The sequence below is a fragment of the Choloepus didactylus genome, chromosome X, assembly GCF_015220235.1.
Source record: "Choloepus didactylus isolate mChoDid1 chromosome X, mChoDid1.pri, whole genome shotgun sequence".
Lineage (NCBI taxonomy): Eukaryota > Metazoa > Chordata > Mammalia > Pilosa > Megalonychidae > Choloepus > Choloepus didactylus.
In genome coordinates, this window is record NC_051334.1 from 117115737 (window position 1) to 117135290 (window position 19554).

The window sequence follows — 19554 nt, forward strand, 5'->3', positions numbered from 1 at the left end:
ACAAAGATACAGCCCAGTGAAAGGAGCAAACACCTCAACTGAGATTCAAGTGTTGAAACAACTAATTAAAGACATTCAAACAAATGTCCTAAATCAAATCAATGACTTGAAAGAAAATGTGACAAAAGAGATGAAGGACATAAAGAAGACACTGGATAACCATAAGGAAGAATTTAAAAGCTTGAAAAATCAAATGGCAGAACTTATGGGAGTGAAAGGCACAGTAGAAGAGATGAAAAGCACCATGGAGACATACAATGGCAAACTTGCAGAGGCATAAGAAAGGATTACTGAACAAGAAGACAGAATATCTGAAATCCTGCACACAAAAGAAGAGATAGGGAAAAGAATGGAAAAATATGAGCAGGGGCTCAGGGAACTGAATGACAACATGAAGCACATGAATCTATGTGTTATATGTGTCCCAGAAGGAGAAGAGAAGGGAAAAGGGGTAGAAAGAATAGTAGAGGAAATAATCAATGAAAAGTTCCCAACTCTTATGAAAGACATAAAGTTACAGGTCCAGGAAGCGCAGTGTACCCCAAACAGAATTGATCCAAATAGACCAACTGCAAGGCCCTTCCTAATCACACTGTCAAAGACAAAGAGAGAATTCTGAAAGCAGCAAGACAAAAGCAATCAATCACATACAAGGGAAGCTCAATAAGACTAAGTTTGGGTTTCTCAGTAGAAACCATGGAGGCGAGAAGGCAGTGGTATGATATATTCAGGTTACTGAGAGAGAAAAACTGGCAAACAAGAATCCTATATCCAGCAAAAGTTTCCTTTGAAAATGAGAGAGAGTTTAAAATATTTACAGATAAACAGACACTGAGAGAGTTTGTGAACAGGAGACCCCCTTGACAAGAAATACCAAAGGGAGTGCTACAGACAGATAGGAAAAGACAGGAGAGAGAGGTTTGCAGAAGAGTAGAAATGAAGATACCAGGAGATAAAAAGTAGGTAAAGATGGGGCATTTGTTGCTGAAGGAGCACAGAGTGTTCAACAGGATTGATTGTATAGATCCAGAAATGGACAGCATAATACTGGGTCATGGTAGCACAATATTGTAAGTACACTGAACAAAGATGTCTGTGAGTAAGGTTGAAAGAGGAACTTAAGGGGCATGTAGGACACCAGAAGGAAAGACAGAAGATAAAGACTGGGATTGTATAACTTAGTTAAACCTAGAGGGGTCAATGATGGTGATTAAATGTACAAATATAAGAATGTTTTTAAAAGAGGGAGAACAAATAAATGTCAACATTGCAAGGTGTTGAAAATTGGATGGAACAAGGGAAAAAATACAATCAATGCACTCAACTAGAGTCTAAAATTAACAATAACATTGTAATATGCCTCCATTAATTGTAACAAAGGCAATATACCAAAAGTAAATGTCTGTAAGAGGGGGATGTACGAGAGGAGTATGGGATTCTTGGCATTGGTGACCTTTTCATTGTATTTTATTTTAATTTTATTTTTTCTTTTGTTGCTTTTTAGTTGTCATTTTTTTCTTTCTTTTTCTTTTTACTTTTTTTCATTTTTTGCCTCTTCCTCTTTCTTTGTGGGAAAAAATGGAAATGTCCTCATATAGATACTGGTGGTGAATGCATAACATAACTGGGACTAAGGTAAATCAGACTAAAGAGTAAAGGATGATATTGACGGTGTTTTAAAATTTCAAATTCTGTGTGAGACCAAGGGAAGAGATGTTTATTAGGAGCAAAGTCTCTATTTTTTGTAGCACACTGTATAATTTAACTTGAATGGTCAGTTTATTCAAACAACATAATTACATGGAACTTGAGTAGGAAGTGAAATGTGGTGGGTTTGTACAGGTTAGTGTGAAGCCCTGATACATCGCAGAGTAATTTGGGCAGAGAATAAAAATGTACTTGCAAAGCCCCCTTGAGGGACTGGGAGAAGATGTGGAAATATTAAACTTCCCCACCCGGGGAATTAATGATAATCTCACAAGCATTGTGGGCTATCAATTTAGAAGGCTGAAACCTCGATTTGGGGACTTGCCCTTATGAAGTTTGCTACTGCAATGAAAAGGCAAAGCCTACTTAAAATTGTGCCTAAGAGTCACCCCCAGAGAACCTCTTTTGTTGCTCAAATGTGGCCTCTCTCAGCCAACCAGCAAATAAACTCACTACCCTCCCTGCTACATGGGACATGACACCCAGGGGTGTAAGTCTCCCTGCCAACATGGAGCATGACTCCAAGGGATGAGCCTGGCTCTGGCATCGTGGGATTGAAAATGCCTTCTTGGCCAAAAGGGGGAAAAGAAATGGAACAAAATAAAGTTTCAGTGGCTAAGAGATTTCAAACAGAGTTGAGAGATCATTCTGGAGGTTATCTTATGCATTATATAGATATCCCTTTTTAGTTTTTAGTGTATCGGAATATCTAGAAGGAAATACCTGGAAACTCTTGAACTGCAATCCAGTAGCCTTGATTCTTGAAGACAATTGTATAACTATATAGCTTATACACTGTGACGGTGTGATGTGAAAACTCTGTGGCTCCCACTCCATTTATCCAGTGTATGGACAGATGAGTAGAAAAATGAGGACAAAAAGTAAGTGAATAATAGGAGGGGATGGGGGTATGGGATGTTTTGGGTGTCTTTTTTACTTTAACTTTTATTCTTATTCTTTTTTGTGTGTGACAATGAAAAGGTTCAAAAATTGATTGTAGTGATGAATGCACAACTATGTAATGGTACTGTGAACAGTTTATTGTACACTGGATGGTTGTATGGTTTGTGAATATATCTCAATAAAATTGAATTATAAAAAATAAACCATGATGAAAGTTTTTAAAAAAATGAAACACCATTTACATTAGCACCAAAATAGAACAGAAATACTTAGGTATAAACTAACACAATAGGTTCAAAATCTATATAAGAAAAACTATAAAACACTGATGAAAGAAATCAAAGGATATCTAAATACATAGAGAGGTATTCCAAGTTCATGGGCCGTCATACTTAATATTAATTAGACGGCAATACTTTTCAAATCGATCTCCAGATTCAACGTAATCCCTAACAAAATTCCCATAACCATTTTTGCAGAAATAGAAAACCCAACCCTCAAATAATTTGGAATTGCAAGGGGCAAAAAATAGACAAAAATAAAATATTGAAACAGAAGAACAAAGTTGGAGGAGTCACACTTCCCGGTATCAAAATTTAATACAGAATTGCGGTAATCAAAACAGTGTGGTAAGGGGAAAAGGATAGACATATAGACCAATGGAATAAAATTGAGAGTCCAGAAATAAAGCCATGTATCTATGGACAATTGATTTTCAAGCAGGGTGTCAAGACAATTCAATCGGAGAAAGAATAATCTCCTCAACAAATGGTGCAGGGAAAATGAGATATGCACTTGGAAAAGAATGAAGTTGTATCCCACACGACACCATACGCAAAAGTTAATTCAAAATGAGTTGATGATATGAATATAGAGCTAAATCTATAAAATTCTTAGAAGAAAGCATAGGGGTAACTCTGCATGATCATGGATTTGGCAATAGATTCTCAGATATGACAGCAAAAGCATGAACAACAAAAGAAAAAAGTAGATAAATTGGATTTATAAAATTCAGGATCTTTTATGCATCAAAGGACATCATCAAGAAAGTTAAAAGACAACCGACAGAATGGGAGAAATAGTTTCAAATCATAAATACTGGGATCTAGTACCCAGAATGTATAAATAACTCTTACAACTCAACAACAAAAAGACAGACAGTGCAATTAAAAATGGGCAAAATATTTGAATAGATATTTTTCCAAAGAAGATATATAAACGGCCAATAAAAAAAGGAAACAGCAAGTGCTGGCAAGGATGTGAGAGAAATTGGAACCCTTGTACATTGCTGGTCGGAATGCAAAATGGTTCATTTGCTGTGGAAAGCAGTTTGGCAATTACTCAAAAAGTTCAACATAGCATTATCATACAGCCTAGAAATTCCACTCCTGGTTATCTCCTGGTTATACATGCCAAAGAATTGAAAACAGGTATTTAAATAAATGCCTGCATATTAATATTCGTAGCAGCACTATTCACAGTATCCCAAAGGTGGAAACATCCCATGTGTCCATCAACGGATGAATGAATATATAAATTGTGGTACATACATGCAATGGAATATCATTCAGTCGTAAAAAGGAATGAAGTAGTGATACATGCTGAAATGCGGAGTAACCTCAAAAACATTATGCTAAGTGAAAGAAGCCAGTCACACACACAAAAAAAGCATGTTGAATGAATCCATTAATATGAAATATCCGGAATAGGAAAATACTTAAAGACAGAAATCAGATTGGTGGCCACGGGACCGGGGGAGAGGGAAATGGGGAGTGACTACTTAAAGGCTGCAGAGTTTTATTTGGGGATGATGAAAAGGTTTCAGATCTAGATAGAGATGGCGGTTGCACGACGTTGTGAATGTACTTAATGCCACTGGATTGTTCACTTTAAAATGGTTCATGTTATGTTATGAGAATTTCACCTCAATTAGAAAAAGAAACAACAAAGGCATCACTACAGGTTGTACAAAAGGGTAAGGGTAATAAGTGAACATTTTAAATAACTTTATGTCAATACATTTGGCAACAAAGATGAAATGGATCCAAAGCTGTAACTACATTATGGTTCCATTTATATAAAAATGAGCATATGTAAATATTTGTGTGTGCATATGATTAAATTGTTTAACCTGAGATACGGATATGCTAGCTTACATGCTCAGAAACAACGCATGAGAGGACCGGTGTCCCCCAATTTCCAAAAATAATCTTGGAAAGCATGCACTTTGCTTTGGCAATTACACTCCCAAGAATTCATCCTACAGGACAGTTTGCACACAGGCATGTGTATGGAAAGATAAAATGCAGGTCTGTCGTTTGGCGGGGAGGATGGGAGACCAAAGGGAACTGAGGGAATTGGCAGGAAGGTGGTTGACTGGAAGACCATGGTGTCTGATCTGGCTAGAGAAGGTGTCAAGGATGGTGAAGCCTGGTGATATAGAGAGGAAATAGAAAGGTCAGGACGTGGGTCCCATACATGCATCGCCCCTGCCCACAAGGGAACCCAGGGAGCTTGGGACACCTGGGTTGAGTCAGACACTGGGATTGTTCACTAACGTGATAATATTGCCTGTATTCCTCACAATGGGGGTGAGAAGGGCACACTGGCATCTCTGCCCTCTAGGTGAGAAGACTGAGGCTTAAGGAAATACAGAGGCACTACACGGAAGAACAAGGTTGGAATTATTTTTTACGTAATGGCAATTCCCCTGTTAGTGCACAGTTATAAGAAATTCACACTCCAACATACTGATCCCTAATTACATGTACATAAAGAATTGAAAAGTGGCAGGTAGTAGGAAATAACTAACGCAAAACCTGAAGTAGAGACATAATTTGTTAAACAGTGCATCACAGGGCATTATCAAGAAAGTGACTCTGTGTCATCACTTATAGGATTGTGACTTTGAGCATTTTGTTCTACTATTATTACAATTTCAGAAATTATGTCTGCCTGTTTTCTAAAGTTCAAACATTACAGAAGTGTGGAAAATAAATTGAACAAGTGTCCTGTTCGATACTTGCCTGTGATTCTGGACTGCTAATTGCCAGTCGTTGAGAAAGTTCCCACAGAACCTTTCTGTGACCATAATGTGAGAGTCTGTGCTAATTTTGTTTGCAACTGAAAATAAATGGCTGAACCCCCTAAAGAACATGGGCGTGGAGCTCTCCTAGGAATGCACTGGGCCAGCTGTCTGACTCTCCCTCACTCTGAAGATACTAAAGTGAGACACCTCACACAGTGCACCTTCAGAAAGGGGAATGTGGCAGCAAGGTGGAGGGAAGACAGATGGAAACATGGGCAGAGGTGCGAAAAGGCCAAGTCCCCATTCACATACGTGTAAACCATGCAAGTATTCACAACATGGTTTTTGAAAAAATTCCAAATGAGTAAGAATAAGGAGTAAAATATGTGAGTCCCCACCTTTCTTCTTTTTCACTGCCCTCACCAGCCAGTGGACATCCTTTGCAAAGCCCTTGTTCCAGGTAACATTCTCGCTTCTGCTGACCTTCAGGTACAGGATCACACTGAGTCACACTGTCTCCAAAGGCCAATCCCCACATGTAACATGCGTCCTTTCTCATTGGGATTTATTGATATACTATCTATGGAAGCAAGCCTGATGTTGTGCCTGCTAGGGGCAGCCAGGGCTGAAGAGGGAGGCGTTGGTTCATGGCTGGGACAGGGGAAGAGCAGTCCAGGACACACAACATACAACGTGCAATATCATTCTTTATTATGAGAATAAGCAGAGATCGTGAGTGAGAAAACTACACAGAACAAGTGTCCCTTCATTTGGTTAAGGTCTGGTCTACAAACTAACTTTGGCTTCTTGGTCATCTGGACCTATAACCCCAGTCACAGGGGAGGCATCAGGCTGGAGAAAGGAGAAACGAAGATGATGTGGATGAAGACGAAGATGACATCCAAGGGCTCCATTTAGGGGCTTTGTGTGAAGGCTTCCTCTGGAATCTTGCCCTCAGCCTGGGGGAAGTGGTGGGAAGGGGTTGGGATGCCAGAAGAGACAGGAGCCCCGAGTTTCATCCCCAGGCCCCCAGCCTCCACCTTCTTGGCCTTCCTGAAGGCCCAGAAACATCCATCCTCTACCCACTGGGATCCCAGACCTCACCTTGAGCATGGTGAAGACCTGTCCAGCTGTGGTGTAGTTCCATTCATTGTCCTGCAGGCACCTGGGGTGAGAGAAGAACAGGTGATTTCCATTACTACCACAAGGCAGACGCACAGACCATGCAATGCCACTGACAAATCCATGTCATTGTTATGCTGGGACATGTGTACCAGAATGAGCACTGTGTGTAATGATGAAGACACCTAGTGAAAATCAGAACGTCTACCCATTAGCATTGTTCCCCCTGGAATTCAAAGCTATAAAATACAGCTGTTCAAAACAGAAGGGAGCTTAATTTATATTGATAAAGAAAGATGTCCAAGAAAATAGCAAGAGGAAATTTTAAAAATACAAGTTTCCAAACAATTCACATACTGTGGCATTCACCATTTTAAAGTGTACATTTTAATGTACAATTCAGTGAGTTTTTAGTATAGTCACAGGTTGGTACAACCTTCACAACAATCTAATTCTGGAACATTTTCATCACCTCAAAAAGAAATTCCTTACCTGTTGGCAGCCACTACCTATTCCCTCTTCCCCCAGACCCTGGCAACCACTGATCTACTTTCCGTCTCTGTAGATTTGCCTTTTCCGGATGCTTCACTAAAAGGAATCATGCAATATGTGGCCTTTTGCCTCTGGCTTCTTTCACTTAGCAAAATGTTTTCAAGATTCATCCGTGTTGTAGCACGTATCCAAATTTCATTCTTTTTTTATGGGTGAGCAATATTCCGTTGTATGGATGTACAGCATTATATTTATCCATTCATCAGTTGGTAGACATTTGGGTTGCTTCCACTTTTCAGCTACTGTGACTAATGCTGCTAGGAATATTCATGTACAAGTTTTTGCATAAACATATGTTTTCAATTCTCTCGGCATATTCTTAGGAGTGGGATTCCTGGGTCATATGGTAACTGCATATTTGACATTTTGTGGAACTGCTAAACTGCTTTCCACAGCAACTGCTCCATTTTACATTCCTACCAGCAATACATGAGAGTTCCAATTTCTCCACATCTTCACCCACACTTGTTATCTTCTGTCTTATTGATTGAAGCCATCCTAGGGTGTTTGAAGAAGTGGTATCTCATCATTGTTCTGATTTGCATTTCCCTAAGGATTAATGATGTTCAGCTTCTATTCATGTGCTTATTATACACCTTCTTTGGAGAAATTGCCCCTTTTTAAATTGGGTTGTTTGCCTTTCCATGGATGAGTTGTAAGTGTTCATATATTCTGAATACTAGACACTTATCAGACATATGATTCGAATACATATTCTTTCACCCTGTGGATTGTCTTTTCACTTACTTGATAGTGCCCTTTGATGCACAAAAGCTTTTAATTTTGATAAAGTCCAATTTGTCTACTTTTTCTTTGGTTGGTCATGATCCTGGTGTCATATATAAGAAACCACTGCCAAAATTGAGGTCACAAAGATTTACCCGTATATTTTCTTCCAAGAGTTTTATAGTTTTGGTTCTTATTTTTACATCTTTGATCCATTTTGACCCCGTTTTGTTTGTGTATGGTGCGTGGTAGAGGTCAAATATCATTCTTTTCCACGTGGATATCCAGTTATCCAGCATTACTTGTGGAAAAGGCTAATTCTTCCCTACGGAATTCCTTTTTTGGAACCCTGGTTGAAAATCAATTGACCATAAATGTGAGGGTATACCTGTGGACTCTCAATCCTATTGTGTTGATCTGCATGTTTGTCCACACGCCAAGTACCACACAGGCTTCTTTACAGTAGCTTTGCAGTGCGTTCTGAAATCAGGAAGGGGGCGTCCTCCAAGTTTGTTGTTCTTTTTCAAGATTGTTTTGGCTATCCTGGGTCTAATGCATTTCCTCCATATGCATTTTAAGATCAGCTTGTCAACTTCTGCAAAGAAGCAGAAGCCAGCTGTGATTTTGATAAAGATTGTGTTGAATCTGTAGAGCAATTTGGGGAGGATTGCCATCTTGACATTAAGTGTTCCAATCCGTGAACACGGGATGTCATTCCATTTATTTGGGTCTTCTTTATTTTAGTTCAACAATGTTTTACAGGTTTCAGAATAGAAGTTGTGCACTTTTTTGTCAAATTCCTTCCTAAGTATTACATTCCTTTTGATGCTATTGTAAATGGCACTGTTTCCTCAATTTCAATTTTGGGTTGTTTGTTACCAGTGCATAGAAATACAAATGATTTCTGTACATTGATCTTGCATCCTGCAAACGCACTGAACTAGTTTATTAGTTTTAATAGCTCTTTAGTGGGATCCTTAGGATTTTCCTTAAACACGATTGTGTCATGTGAGCATTCAATTGTTTTAAAAATTATTTACATATAACAGCATACAATTAGGACACTTTTTCCATGGGCCCACATTTTACTGGAAGTAAGATGATCCAAATACTTATTTTTCCAAATTACCTGAGAGTTCCCATTATTCATTTCCCTGCTCCTCCCAGCCAACCCCTATCCCCAGTACTCACTTCAGAGACCACTCGAGTTTCATCCCAGACTGGATGGAGAAAGCCTGCACCATTTCCTGCTGCTCCTGGGAGAGGGTGAGCATGTACCTGGAGGAGGGTGTGGGTATTGGGATGGAGAAGACACCCTGGGTTTCTTTGGGGCTGGCGTCCCTCACAAACAGCTCTTCGTTCACGATGCACAGACTGAAGGAACAATGGGATGTCAGACAACTGGATAATGGACAACCCCACCCCCAACAAATGATCCTGCTCCCACTGCCACTCAGCAACCAGGCTCTTTCCATACCCCTACTCTGCCTACCTCCCAGATTCCTTGGCTGGTACCTTTTGCCCCACTCACAAAATCCATGTATGGAGAGATTGTCTACCAACTTTATGAGAATTGTCGGTTTACTCACAACCCAGAAATGGTTTTATACCCTTCACAACAGATCAAGGAAGCAGACAGTCTAATCTCCATTTTCACTGGAAGACCCTGAGCCACAGACAGGTCATGTAATTTGACCAAAGTCACACAGCTAGTGAGTGTTGGGGTCAGGAAGAGAACCTGGTCTTCCAAATCCAGAGCCCACACTCTCTTGGATTGACTGTTTGGCTTTTTGCAATGTTGAGAAAGCCACAAGGACAACACCACCACATTCCCATGCTGTTGGCCCCTGGCTGGGGCGAGTGCTCCCTCGTGCACACACAACAAAGCACTTGCCTGGAACTGCTGCCAGGAATAGTGACGAAGATCTGGGTGAAGGCACGAACAGATCCCTGAGACTTTCCTTCCACTTCAACGACAACAAAAAGCAATGCCACCTTAGAGCTGCATATGCGTTACCCACTCACAAACAGTGTTCCCCAGTCAGAATCTTACTTGATACTCACGTGGCACCCTGAAAGGGGCCAGACCGGGACAGTTGTTCACTGGAAGCCAGGAGGGCATGTTGGGGTTGGGGAGGGGGGAATAATAGGAACAGTCAGTCCCCTGTGATAGGACCTCTTGTGACTGGCCCTGTGCAAACACTTCACAATTCACTTGATTCATTTTCCACAGCAACCCAGGAGAGGGGTATGACTAGTCCCATCTGCAGAAGAAGAAGCTAAGAGGTTAGCAAGGACCTGGGACGAGAGCCATCAAACTCCATAGTTGGTGTCCTTAATTCCTGGACTGTGTTGGGGCAGGCAGCCATGGACTTAGTGCAAACAAGGAGGGTTTGAGGGAACAGTGGGAGCAGGAGAACACAAAAGGAATAGGAAAGGAAGGGATGGGGTCAGCAAAACTGGGAGAGTTCTGAAAGGGAACCTGGCCAGGAGGAGGGAGCAGTGGGGGATCTGGGGAGGGGGTCTCTACATACACTCACCTTCCTGGAACACCCCATTGACAGAAAAGCAGAGCATCCTTTCCTGAAAAGGAAGAATTCAGACACTTGGGATCCCACTAAACCTCCTACCCACCTCAGGCTCTCTGGGCCTGAGTGAGGGAGGAATTAGGTGCTCACCGTCTGAACACACATATCCACCAGGAAGGAGCCAAAGTCATGCTGGGTTTTGGGCAACACACTGAAGGAGTCAACAATGTCATGTTTTGTGTGCTTCAGCAGCTGAACCCGCAGGTCTGTGGGGGAGGAGAAGCAAAGATGAGGGGCTGCCACACCCACCCTGGCCCACATGACTGACCCTTCACACCCCCTTTTCCAGCCCCATCTTCCCCCATCACATGCTCACCAGGGTCCTTGAGCTTCTTCAAATTCCTGCTGACCTTGAAGTACTCGCTCAAGCTGCTTCTAGGAGAAAAAGAGGAATGGGAAGTTGTGGTCCGGCCATGGTGGGCACTGCCAGGAGCTGGCCTGTGTCTTCTGGGGAACCACACTGCCCAGGACCAGAACCTTGGCTGTGATACTCACAGGGCCGTGTCCTGGGGTCTGAAGGGAGTGGTCAGGGAGAAACAGGCCTCGTCATGGTATGCACCGAGGAGTCCCTGACGGTTTCCATAGTCATAGATAAAGTAATACCTGTAGGGAAGCAAAGGGGACAGGCCATCTCTGCGGTCTCAGCCCCAAAGGGGACTTAAATGCCCCTCCTCCCCATGAACAGACCTGTGTTTGGGCCGGCCTGACCCATCTCAGCCCTCCCTGCCTCGGGGTCCCTGGGGTACTCACTGCTGCAGGAATTGCAGGACGAGACTCTTCAGGGCCTCAGATCCTTTATAGCTTTCCTGCAATCAGGGGTTACCTTGGGACTATGTGGCTGACAAAGCCTCCCTTGCAATACACCAACCCTTCCTTGGCACCTCCTCCTCACCTTGCAAGGCTTTATTATCTTGGGGGCTTCAGAGTCAACGATAACTGGTGGTGGTAACTCCTGGCCATCCTGAGGAAAGAAAAGAGGAAGTCATCAGTGCAGACCAGGGAGGTGGCACTGGATGAGCAGTGAGATGAATGGGCCTGGGAGAGAGTGGGGACAGAGGTCAGGTGTCAAATGTCAAAGGGCCCTGGAAATTCCATGGGCAAGACTACCATCGGGGTCTTCACCAGGGCATCCTAGAGGCCAGTGGAGAGCTTCTGTGGAGAAGGTCTGTAGGATTTGTCAGTTCCCCACATGGGTCTGTCCCCAGTGAAGGTCAGAAACAAAACATAACTTGGGAAAGACCGAAAAGGCTTCAGGGGAGGTCATGGGCAGCATCGGTGACAGACGAGTCAATGATAAAGGAATACACTTACCAGGCGTAATAACCTGGGGAACAATTCGAAGATGAAGCTGTCAGAAATTAAGCCCAAAGAAAGAAAAGGAAGTGAAAGTGTGGAGCTGCCCTGCCTCATGAGCGGCTCCCCTGATGCAGCCCTTTCCTTCATCTGCCCCTGGCTGGCCCTGGGGCCTGAGGTAGGAATAGAAAACATGAACCTATTGGGCTGGGCCCAGCGGTTGAGCCCATGTCACCTCTTCCCGTGTGAGCCGGGCATGGGAAAAGGAGCAGCCCTGGGGGCAGGAGCCCTTCCCCAGAAGGAGTAAAGGGCCAGGCCCCCGCACAGCATGGGGTTGAGGGTGTCTGGCCACCTCCTATGATCACCACATTATCTCCTGATGGCCCCTGTGCCACTGTGCTTGTCTTAGTTGGTCCCATGCCCGAGGATTCCCACCTGCCTCGGGCTCCCCAGTGTTCCCCTGAAGGATGAGCAGGAACCTGTGATGTGGGGAGTGGGGAAGGGGCAGTGCCCCTCAGAGGGCTGTCCTCCTGTCTCCTCCTCCACCTCTGCCCCTCTGCCTTCCTCACTTGGCACCTGCCTTGGGCTGCCCTCTGCTTGCTGGCAGTGGCCCACCTCTCAGGGACTCAGGGAACCCAGGTTCCTCTCCAGGAAGCCCCAGCTCCTGGCATTGGGCCAGAGGACATTGGAGGAGATGTCATTACAGCAGTCGTCCTGGGGCCTCAACCATCACCACAGTGCAGGACAGACCCCATCTCAGCCTGGGACAGGTGGGGGACTCCCTTGAAGCCAGGGAAAGAGGGCCCATCACAGGCCAGGGGAGGGAAGCCCCATCTCAGCACAGAGGCAGGAAGGCCTTTCTCAGCGGGAGCCCACGGGCCAGAAGACACTTCTCCATCCAGGGCACCAGGATCTGGCTCGAGGATGAACACCCCTGGCCCTCGCATGGAAGGGGGAGCCCCACCTCCTCTAGCACACTCATGGGAGTGCTTTCTAGAGAAGGCCGGGTGTGGAGAGGTGGGAAACAGACTCCAGCCCCAGTGGGGCCAGGTGAGCAGGCAACAGGAAGGCAAGAAGATCAAAGCACAGCTGAGGGACACAGAGAGAGGAGTGGGCACAACACATGGTCCTCCCAGAGGATAAGGGCTGCCCCCTCCTGCAGATGCACACTGTCAGGGGTAGCTCAGACTTCTCAGAGGGCAAAGTTCCCAAGGAGGGCAACAGTGGATACCACTGACCTTATGTACTTGGACTGGTTTGAGAAGTTGTGGCACAACGGGTTCCCATGTAGCCAGAGTTCTTCCAGCTGCAGTCCTTTCATCTTGTCCAACTCCCAAGCCGACTTCAGCTGGGAGGAATCAGAGAAAAGGAGAAGGAGAGGCATCTGGGCCCCTGCACCCCCAGCCCCCACCCTCACCACAGGTACCTTCGTCTGCCTCTTGTCATCACCCAGATGAACACTACGCACACCCTCACTCTAAATTTGATCTGACTCCCACGTCTCACTTCATTTTTGGAGAGGTTCAGGATCTTGACTTTGGGTGCCTTCTTTAAAATATCAGATAGGCCATCCAGCTGGTACATTTTGTTGCTGCGCAAGTTCAAGGACAGCATCTTTCGGGGAAGAAGCGTTAGAGTGATGGTTATTATCTCAGGCCATGGAGAAAAATTTGCCCTCTCTCCACCTATTCCACCCCTCTACTGAATGCCAGCACTGGGCCTGCAGCCTCACCTCAGGGAAATCCTCTTCGATGATCTTCAGGGTGGCAGCCATGCAGTGTCTTCGATTCAGGATCATGTCAATATCATGGCCCACCAAGTCTTTAGGAAGCCGAGAGAAGGGGATGAGAAGGCTGAGAGGGTCCCGGATGGACTAGGACCAGCCCCAACCCCTCCACAATTTACCATTCCTAATCTGCCACCCAGGCAGACCCCTCTGTCCTCCACTGCCCTAGAATTACTGCTGGCAGCCATACCTGGGTCAAAGCGTAAGCTCTGGAGGTCAAGAGCTTGCTGCAAGTCATCATATCGTTTGTACATGGTCAGCTGCAGAAACAGATACAACTCTGAGGCTGTGGTGATGGAGGTGATGGGGAAATTGGGGGTGGGGTGAGCAAGAAGAGGTTGGTCTGAATGTGGAATCTCACATATATTGAGTCTGCGTTACCTTTAGCTGCTCCATTTGTTCCGGATTAAACTTATTCTGCACAGAGTGGGGAACAGCAGAGGGATTGACAAAGATACGTAACTGCAGGAAAGAGAGGCAGGGTAAGCACCGGGAACTCTGATCCCTAAGAAGACAACCCAAGACAACTAGTCCCTGGCCTGTCCTCCTGCACCCTGCTAGGCATGGTTAATGTCCTTGACACACACCTTTCGGTTCGCCTCATCACAAATCTTGAGGTTGACATCCTTCAATGCAGAAGCAGTGCTAGCATCATGGACAAAGAACTGGGCCCAATTTTTCACATAGTGAAACTGCAGGAAGAGGAGGCAACAGCAATATGAGGCCTGAGCCCTCTGCTCAGCAAGGCCACATTCCCCCTCCCCTGTGCCCACTCATTTGGCTTCATCATCCTCTCTTACATCAACTGGCGTGAAGGGGACACTGCAAAGGCTCTGGATTGAATCCAGTAGCCATGTCTTGTTATACTTTCTCCCATAAGGAACCTAGGGGTAAAAGAAAGGATGGGAGACAAGAGTGACCACGTAATCCTTTTCTAAAGAAATGACCATTGGCAGGATTTCTTATTTTTGTGCCAAATACAGATTTCCTAAATATCCTTTCTCTCCATTCAAAAGCTCTCCTGCAATTAATCAAAGTGTTAGACATGATCTTTCTTTTATAAGGTTCTTGGAGACCCTGCCTGCCCCTCTGACCAAGGAACCTAGAGACTCGATGCCCCCCCTCCTCAGACACACAGCTAGAGCAAAACTGAGGCATCTGGTAGGGAGTTGCTCCAATTCCTCGGCAGTAATTTCCACTTCTGCTTTAGACAACCTCCCCGAGCCATCCTGCAGTCAGCCTTTTCCATTTATATTGCATCTCTGAACCTGCCTTTTAGATGATCAAGGATGTTAACTCCTAGTAATAAAAAAGACAGATTACAAACCCTACCTGTCCCCAGAAAAGTACCTAGCGTCTCTACATGAGATCAACATATACCCCCCACCCTGATCTGTATCTGCTGCACATTCCATACATTTGCCAGGGTACTCACAGTGATCTTGAACCAGCTTGTTGGGGTTTGATCCTGCCTTTTCTCCTCCATTGCTCTCTCTGGAGGAATTCTCTCCTTCCACATGTCTATATCAGCACGGACATGGCACTGATAATGCCATTGGTCACTCCTAAGGTAGGTTTGCTCGGCATAGGGACTGCTGTGAGGAAGTGGATGGAAAGAAGCAGTCTATAAATGCTAAGAATATCTTCTACACTCCCTTGCCCCACTGATACCAAAACTCCAATCAAGTTTGCTCAACCATCAATCTGGTCCTAGCATTCCTCACTCTGCCAGGTCGAAGAGAAGGAGAAAAGTGATACAGTTAACTACAGTGGTATTTATTCCACTGGCTGGTACATGGTACATGCCAGCCAAGCTGACGGGTCACTTACTCTCTTACTCGGGGTCTCACATAGGCATCACTCATTGCCATATCTCCATCTTGTTCCTGGTGGGATGAAGGACGAATGGCAGAACTGCCTCGTTCATACCAATTTCTATGCCTCCTTCGGAAACTACTCCAGCATCTTGCTCTTCTTTGAAAGGAGCTATGTTTGTCACTGTACTCTAAAATTAGGAGGAATAGAATAAAATAAACAAAACTCAAACCAATAATTTAAGTAATACTGCTTTGAACATTCATGTCTAAGTTTTGTTTTAATAAGTAATTTTCCATCATTTGGGTTAAATAACATGGAGTGGAACTTCTGGGCCATATGATGATTTGATGCTTAATGGTCAATTATTTAATTTTCAAACTGATATTCACTGAAACTACAACATTTTACATTCTCAAAACAATGTACAAGCGTTTCAGTTTCTCCACATATTCACAAAGATTTGCCATTGTGTGTTCTTTTAATTTTTTAAGCTACTTTATATTATCTCTGCGTGGTTTGATTTGTGTTTCCCTAATTAATGATGTTGAGCCATTTTTATCATGTTGATCATTTCAATATATCTTTTTTGGGGATTAAAGTGTCTTCAAGTCAAAAACAAACAAACAAAAGGAAGCTCAAAATAAAGCAAGGTAGAAAACACATCGATAATGTGAATGACACGACCAGTGTCCTGCAATACTATGAAGGTTAATGAGGAAATATCACTGATTTTTATATTCTAAAAAGATATATAACACAGTGCTTCAAAGTTGGAAGACTCCACCTTGGTTCTGCTGCCTGGGAGATGAGAGGTGGGGATGGGGAGCATTCACAGGAGAGAGCAAGCATAGTGGGAAGGGTGGGTTTGGGGCAGAGGGTCCATCCTGGGATGTTAGTCTCTCCTACGCTGTTTTTAGGCTGAGTGACCTGGAACATGCTGCTTAACATTTGTAACCCTCACTTCCCTCCTGTGCGCTAGGCAGATAGCACAATCTACCCCGAATGTGCAGTGTTACGTAGCAAGGGTTAAAGTCGGGTTCCCCACATGAATGAAGAATAGGAGAAATGAAAGAAGTCTGAAGAAAATATCCAGAATTAAGCCTGATGAGAAAAAATGGGGAATAGAAAAGAGAGGTTAAAAGTGATACTGTGAATAATACTTAAAACCAATGTATGTTTAATTGGAGTCCCAGAATGAAGGAGAGAGAACAGTGCAGAAGCCGTGTTTGAAGAGATCATGGTTGAAAAGTTTCCAAAAGTGACAAAACACATCAAATCACGATTCATGAAGCACTACGTATGCCAAGCCTAGAGGGATATGAGGAAAACCAAACTGAGGCCTATCATAGTAATACTGTTGAAACCCAAAGAAAGAGAGAAAATATTCAAAGGTGACAGAGGGAAAAAACAGATTACCCTCAAAGGAGCAACAGACTGGCATGTAGTATTTCAAGAGAAACAAGGGTAGCTTGAAGAGAGTGAAATTATATCTTCAAACTGCAGAAGAAAAACAACTGCCAACCTAGAATTTCATACCTAGGATGAAGTTATCTTTCAAATTTGGAAGACATAGAAATGTTAATGTAACAAACTCTAGGCAAATTTGTTATTAAAAGACAAAGCGAATACTAACAGTTCTTCTTCAGGTAGAATAAATAAAATCCTCGGTGGAAGCACATAGATGCAGGAAAGAAAGTACAATGATGCCTGCAAATATGTAGGCAAAACTAAATGAGTCTTGACTGTATAATACAGTTACAATAATTTATTCTGAGATTTTAAATAGATATAGAATTAAAATGCATGACAATAAGCCAAGTGGAGTCAATGTGTTTGAAAGTTCCTGCATGGGCAAAGATGAATATTGTAATTTTATGACAAGTATGGCAAAAGAAGGTTTACTTACCTAGCCAAGTAAGGTAAAAATTGAATAGGTAAAAATATTAATCAGTTCAAAGGAAAGGAGAGGAAAAGGAACTTGGAACAGGCAAAAATAAAGGTAAAGCAAACAGCAATATAGTATATTTAAACCAAATTATATCTGTAACTATAATGCAAAACAGACTAAATATTCTAAATAAAAAAGTAGATATTATCAGACTAGATAACATTCAATCAAATGCTCCTTAAGAGACACACATAAAATATAACGATATAGAAAATTTGAAAATTAAAAAAAAAGATGGCAAAAAAAAGCCCCTTTAAACACTAAACAATTGGAATAGCTAGCAGTGAATACCTGAAACTATCAAACTACAACCCAGAAACCTTGAATCTTGAAGACGATTGTATAAAAATATAGCTTATGAGGCATGACAATGTGATTGGGAAAGCCATGTGGACCACATTCCCCTTTGTCCAGTGTATGGAAGGATGAGTAGAAAAACAGGGGCAAAAAAAAAAAGGCACCCAGTGTTCTTTTTTACTTTAATTGTTCTTTTTCACTTTAATTTTTATTCTTATTATTTTTGTGTGTGTGGTAATGAAAATGTTCAAAAATTAATTTTGGTGATGAACACACAACTATATAATGGTACTGTGAACAACTGATTGTACGCTTTGTATGACTTGCATGGTATGTGAATATATCTCAACAAAATTGAATTATTAAAAAAATGAAACAGAAAAAATCCAGAGAAAAAAAACACTAACCAGCTGAAAGCTGGTATAAAAAGTATACTTTAAAGAAAAACATTACCAGAGGAAAAGAGTTAAATTTCATAATGTTAAAAGCTTCAATTCAAAAAGAAGAAATTAATAAAACAATTTGAAATTTGTGTATATCTCAACATAGAGCAGAAATATACACAGCAAAAACTGACAGAAGTAAGTGGAGAAATGGACAAATCCACAGTCACAGTGGGATATTTTAGCATACTTCACTGAATGACAGATGAACAGCCAGACAAAAAAGCAGTTAAATGGAGATGATTTAAGTAAATAAAATTTACTTAACTGACATAGAACGATGCACACAACAAGTACACGTGGAACATTCCAGAATAGATCATACATTGGCCACAAAGCAAGCCTCGCTACGTTTCTTTCTACCTGAATGGTTGGCATTTCACCCTACCCTGAATGGTTGGAGCGAGGCTTCAGGGGCAATGGTGGGTTTCCTGGCCCTCCCCCACCTCCAGTATGAATCCTCAAAACCTTAGTTTCCAGCACCCTCCACCCCAAGTGGCCCTCCACATCACCCAACCCTGGGCCTGAGAGAATCACGTGAGAGAATCAGGCCTTTCCCCTCAACCAGGGGGACAATTTTACCTCAGCCATGACCACAGCCACAGGAAGGGAGGTTTTCCAGGTGCAACCATAACAGGGGTGTCAGGGACCCTCGGCCCACAACCTCAGGAGAGTGGAAAAGCCAGGCTGGGCCCTCACTGCCACCTCCCAACTAAAAGGGGGTCCCCTGGGTGTCCCGTGAGGGGCCCAGAACCCCTGCCATGTGGAAGCCTGAGTCTGAGGCCCTGGGGCACTGACCAACTCACCCATGGTGTGGCCTGCGGGCAGAAACCTGTCACCACCGTTCTCACAGAGTGTTTGTGGGGGAATCTGCAGGATCTGGAGCCAGGGGGTTAAGGTAGGTCGACAGAGGCTGAAAGGAGGCTGTTAGAGCAGACTCCAGACAGCCCTGTCAGGGCCACAGGAACAAGATGGAGTCCTCACAGGAAGTGCCTACCCCAAGGGTGTAGAGAGGGGAGCCCAGGGGGAAGAGGAGACTGAACTTCCTGTTCTTACTGCCCCCTAAGTTTGCTACCAGCCTAACATCCAGGGAGCTGTTTCCAAAGGAGCCAACCCTGCAGAAGTGGGTCCCAGGTCTTGTAGCTGCAAACCCAGGGAACTCGAAGTGTCTGCTCTGGGCTAGGCTCTTTGCTGCATTACATTGTGTCTCTTCATTCTGCAAACCTAGAGAACTCTATGGCCTGTTGTGGGTTTAGGCTCTACACTTGCTATGTTACATATATTCTTTTATGTATTCCTCACAAGGGGACTATGATTGCGAAATCACCAGGTCTTTGCCCTCT

At 43.5% G+C, this 19554-nt stretch overlaps 1 protein-coding gene across 1 annotated transcript; it reads right to left on the reverse strand.

Annotated features, from left to right (window-relative positions):
• Nucleotides 1-6337: 6337 nt before the first annotated feature.
• On the reverse strand, nt 6338-19152 carry LOC119522816 (nuclear RNA export factor 2-like). Its single transcript, XM_037821474.1, has 21 exons — nt 19018-19152; nt 15536-15710; nt 15141-15300; nt 14506-14589; nt 14293-14397; nt 14087-14167; nt 13896-13965; nt 13652-13740; nt 13426-13533; nt 13158-13267; nt 11938-11974; nt 11519-11587; nt 11377-11432; nt 11122-11229; nt 10943-11001; nt 10717-10832; nt 10579-10621; nt 9933-10005; nt 9230-9412; nt 6743-6803; nt 6338-6597 (listed from the first exon to the last, which is right to left on the reverse strand). Exons 1-21 carry the CDS (start codon nt 19019-19021, stop codon nt 6553-6555), a joined length of 1836 nt encoding a protein of 611 aa, XP_037677402.1. The 5' UTR covers nt 19022-19152; the 3' UTR covers nt 6338-6552.
• Nucleotides 19153-19554: the final 402 nt, after the last annotated feature.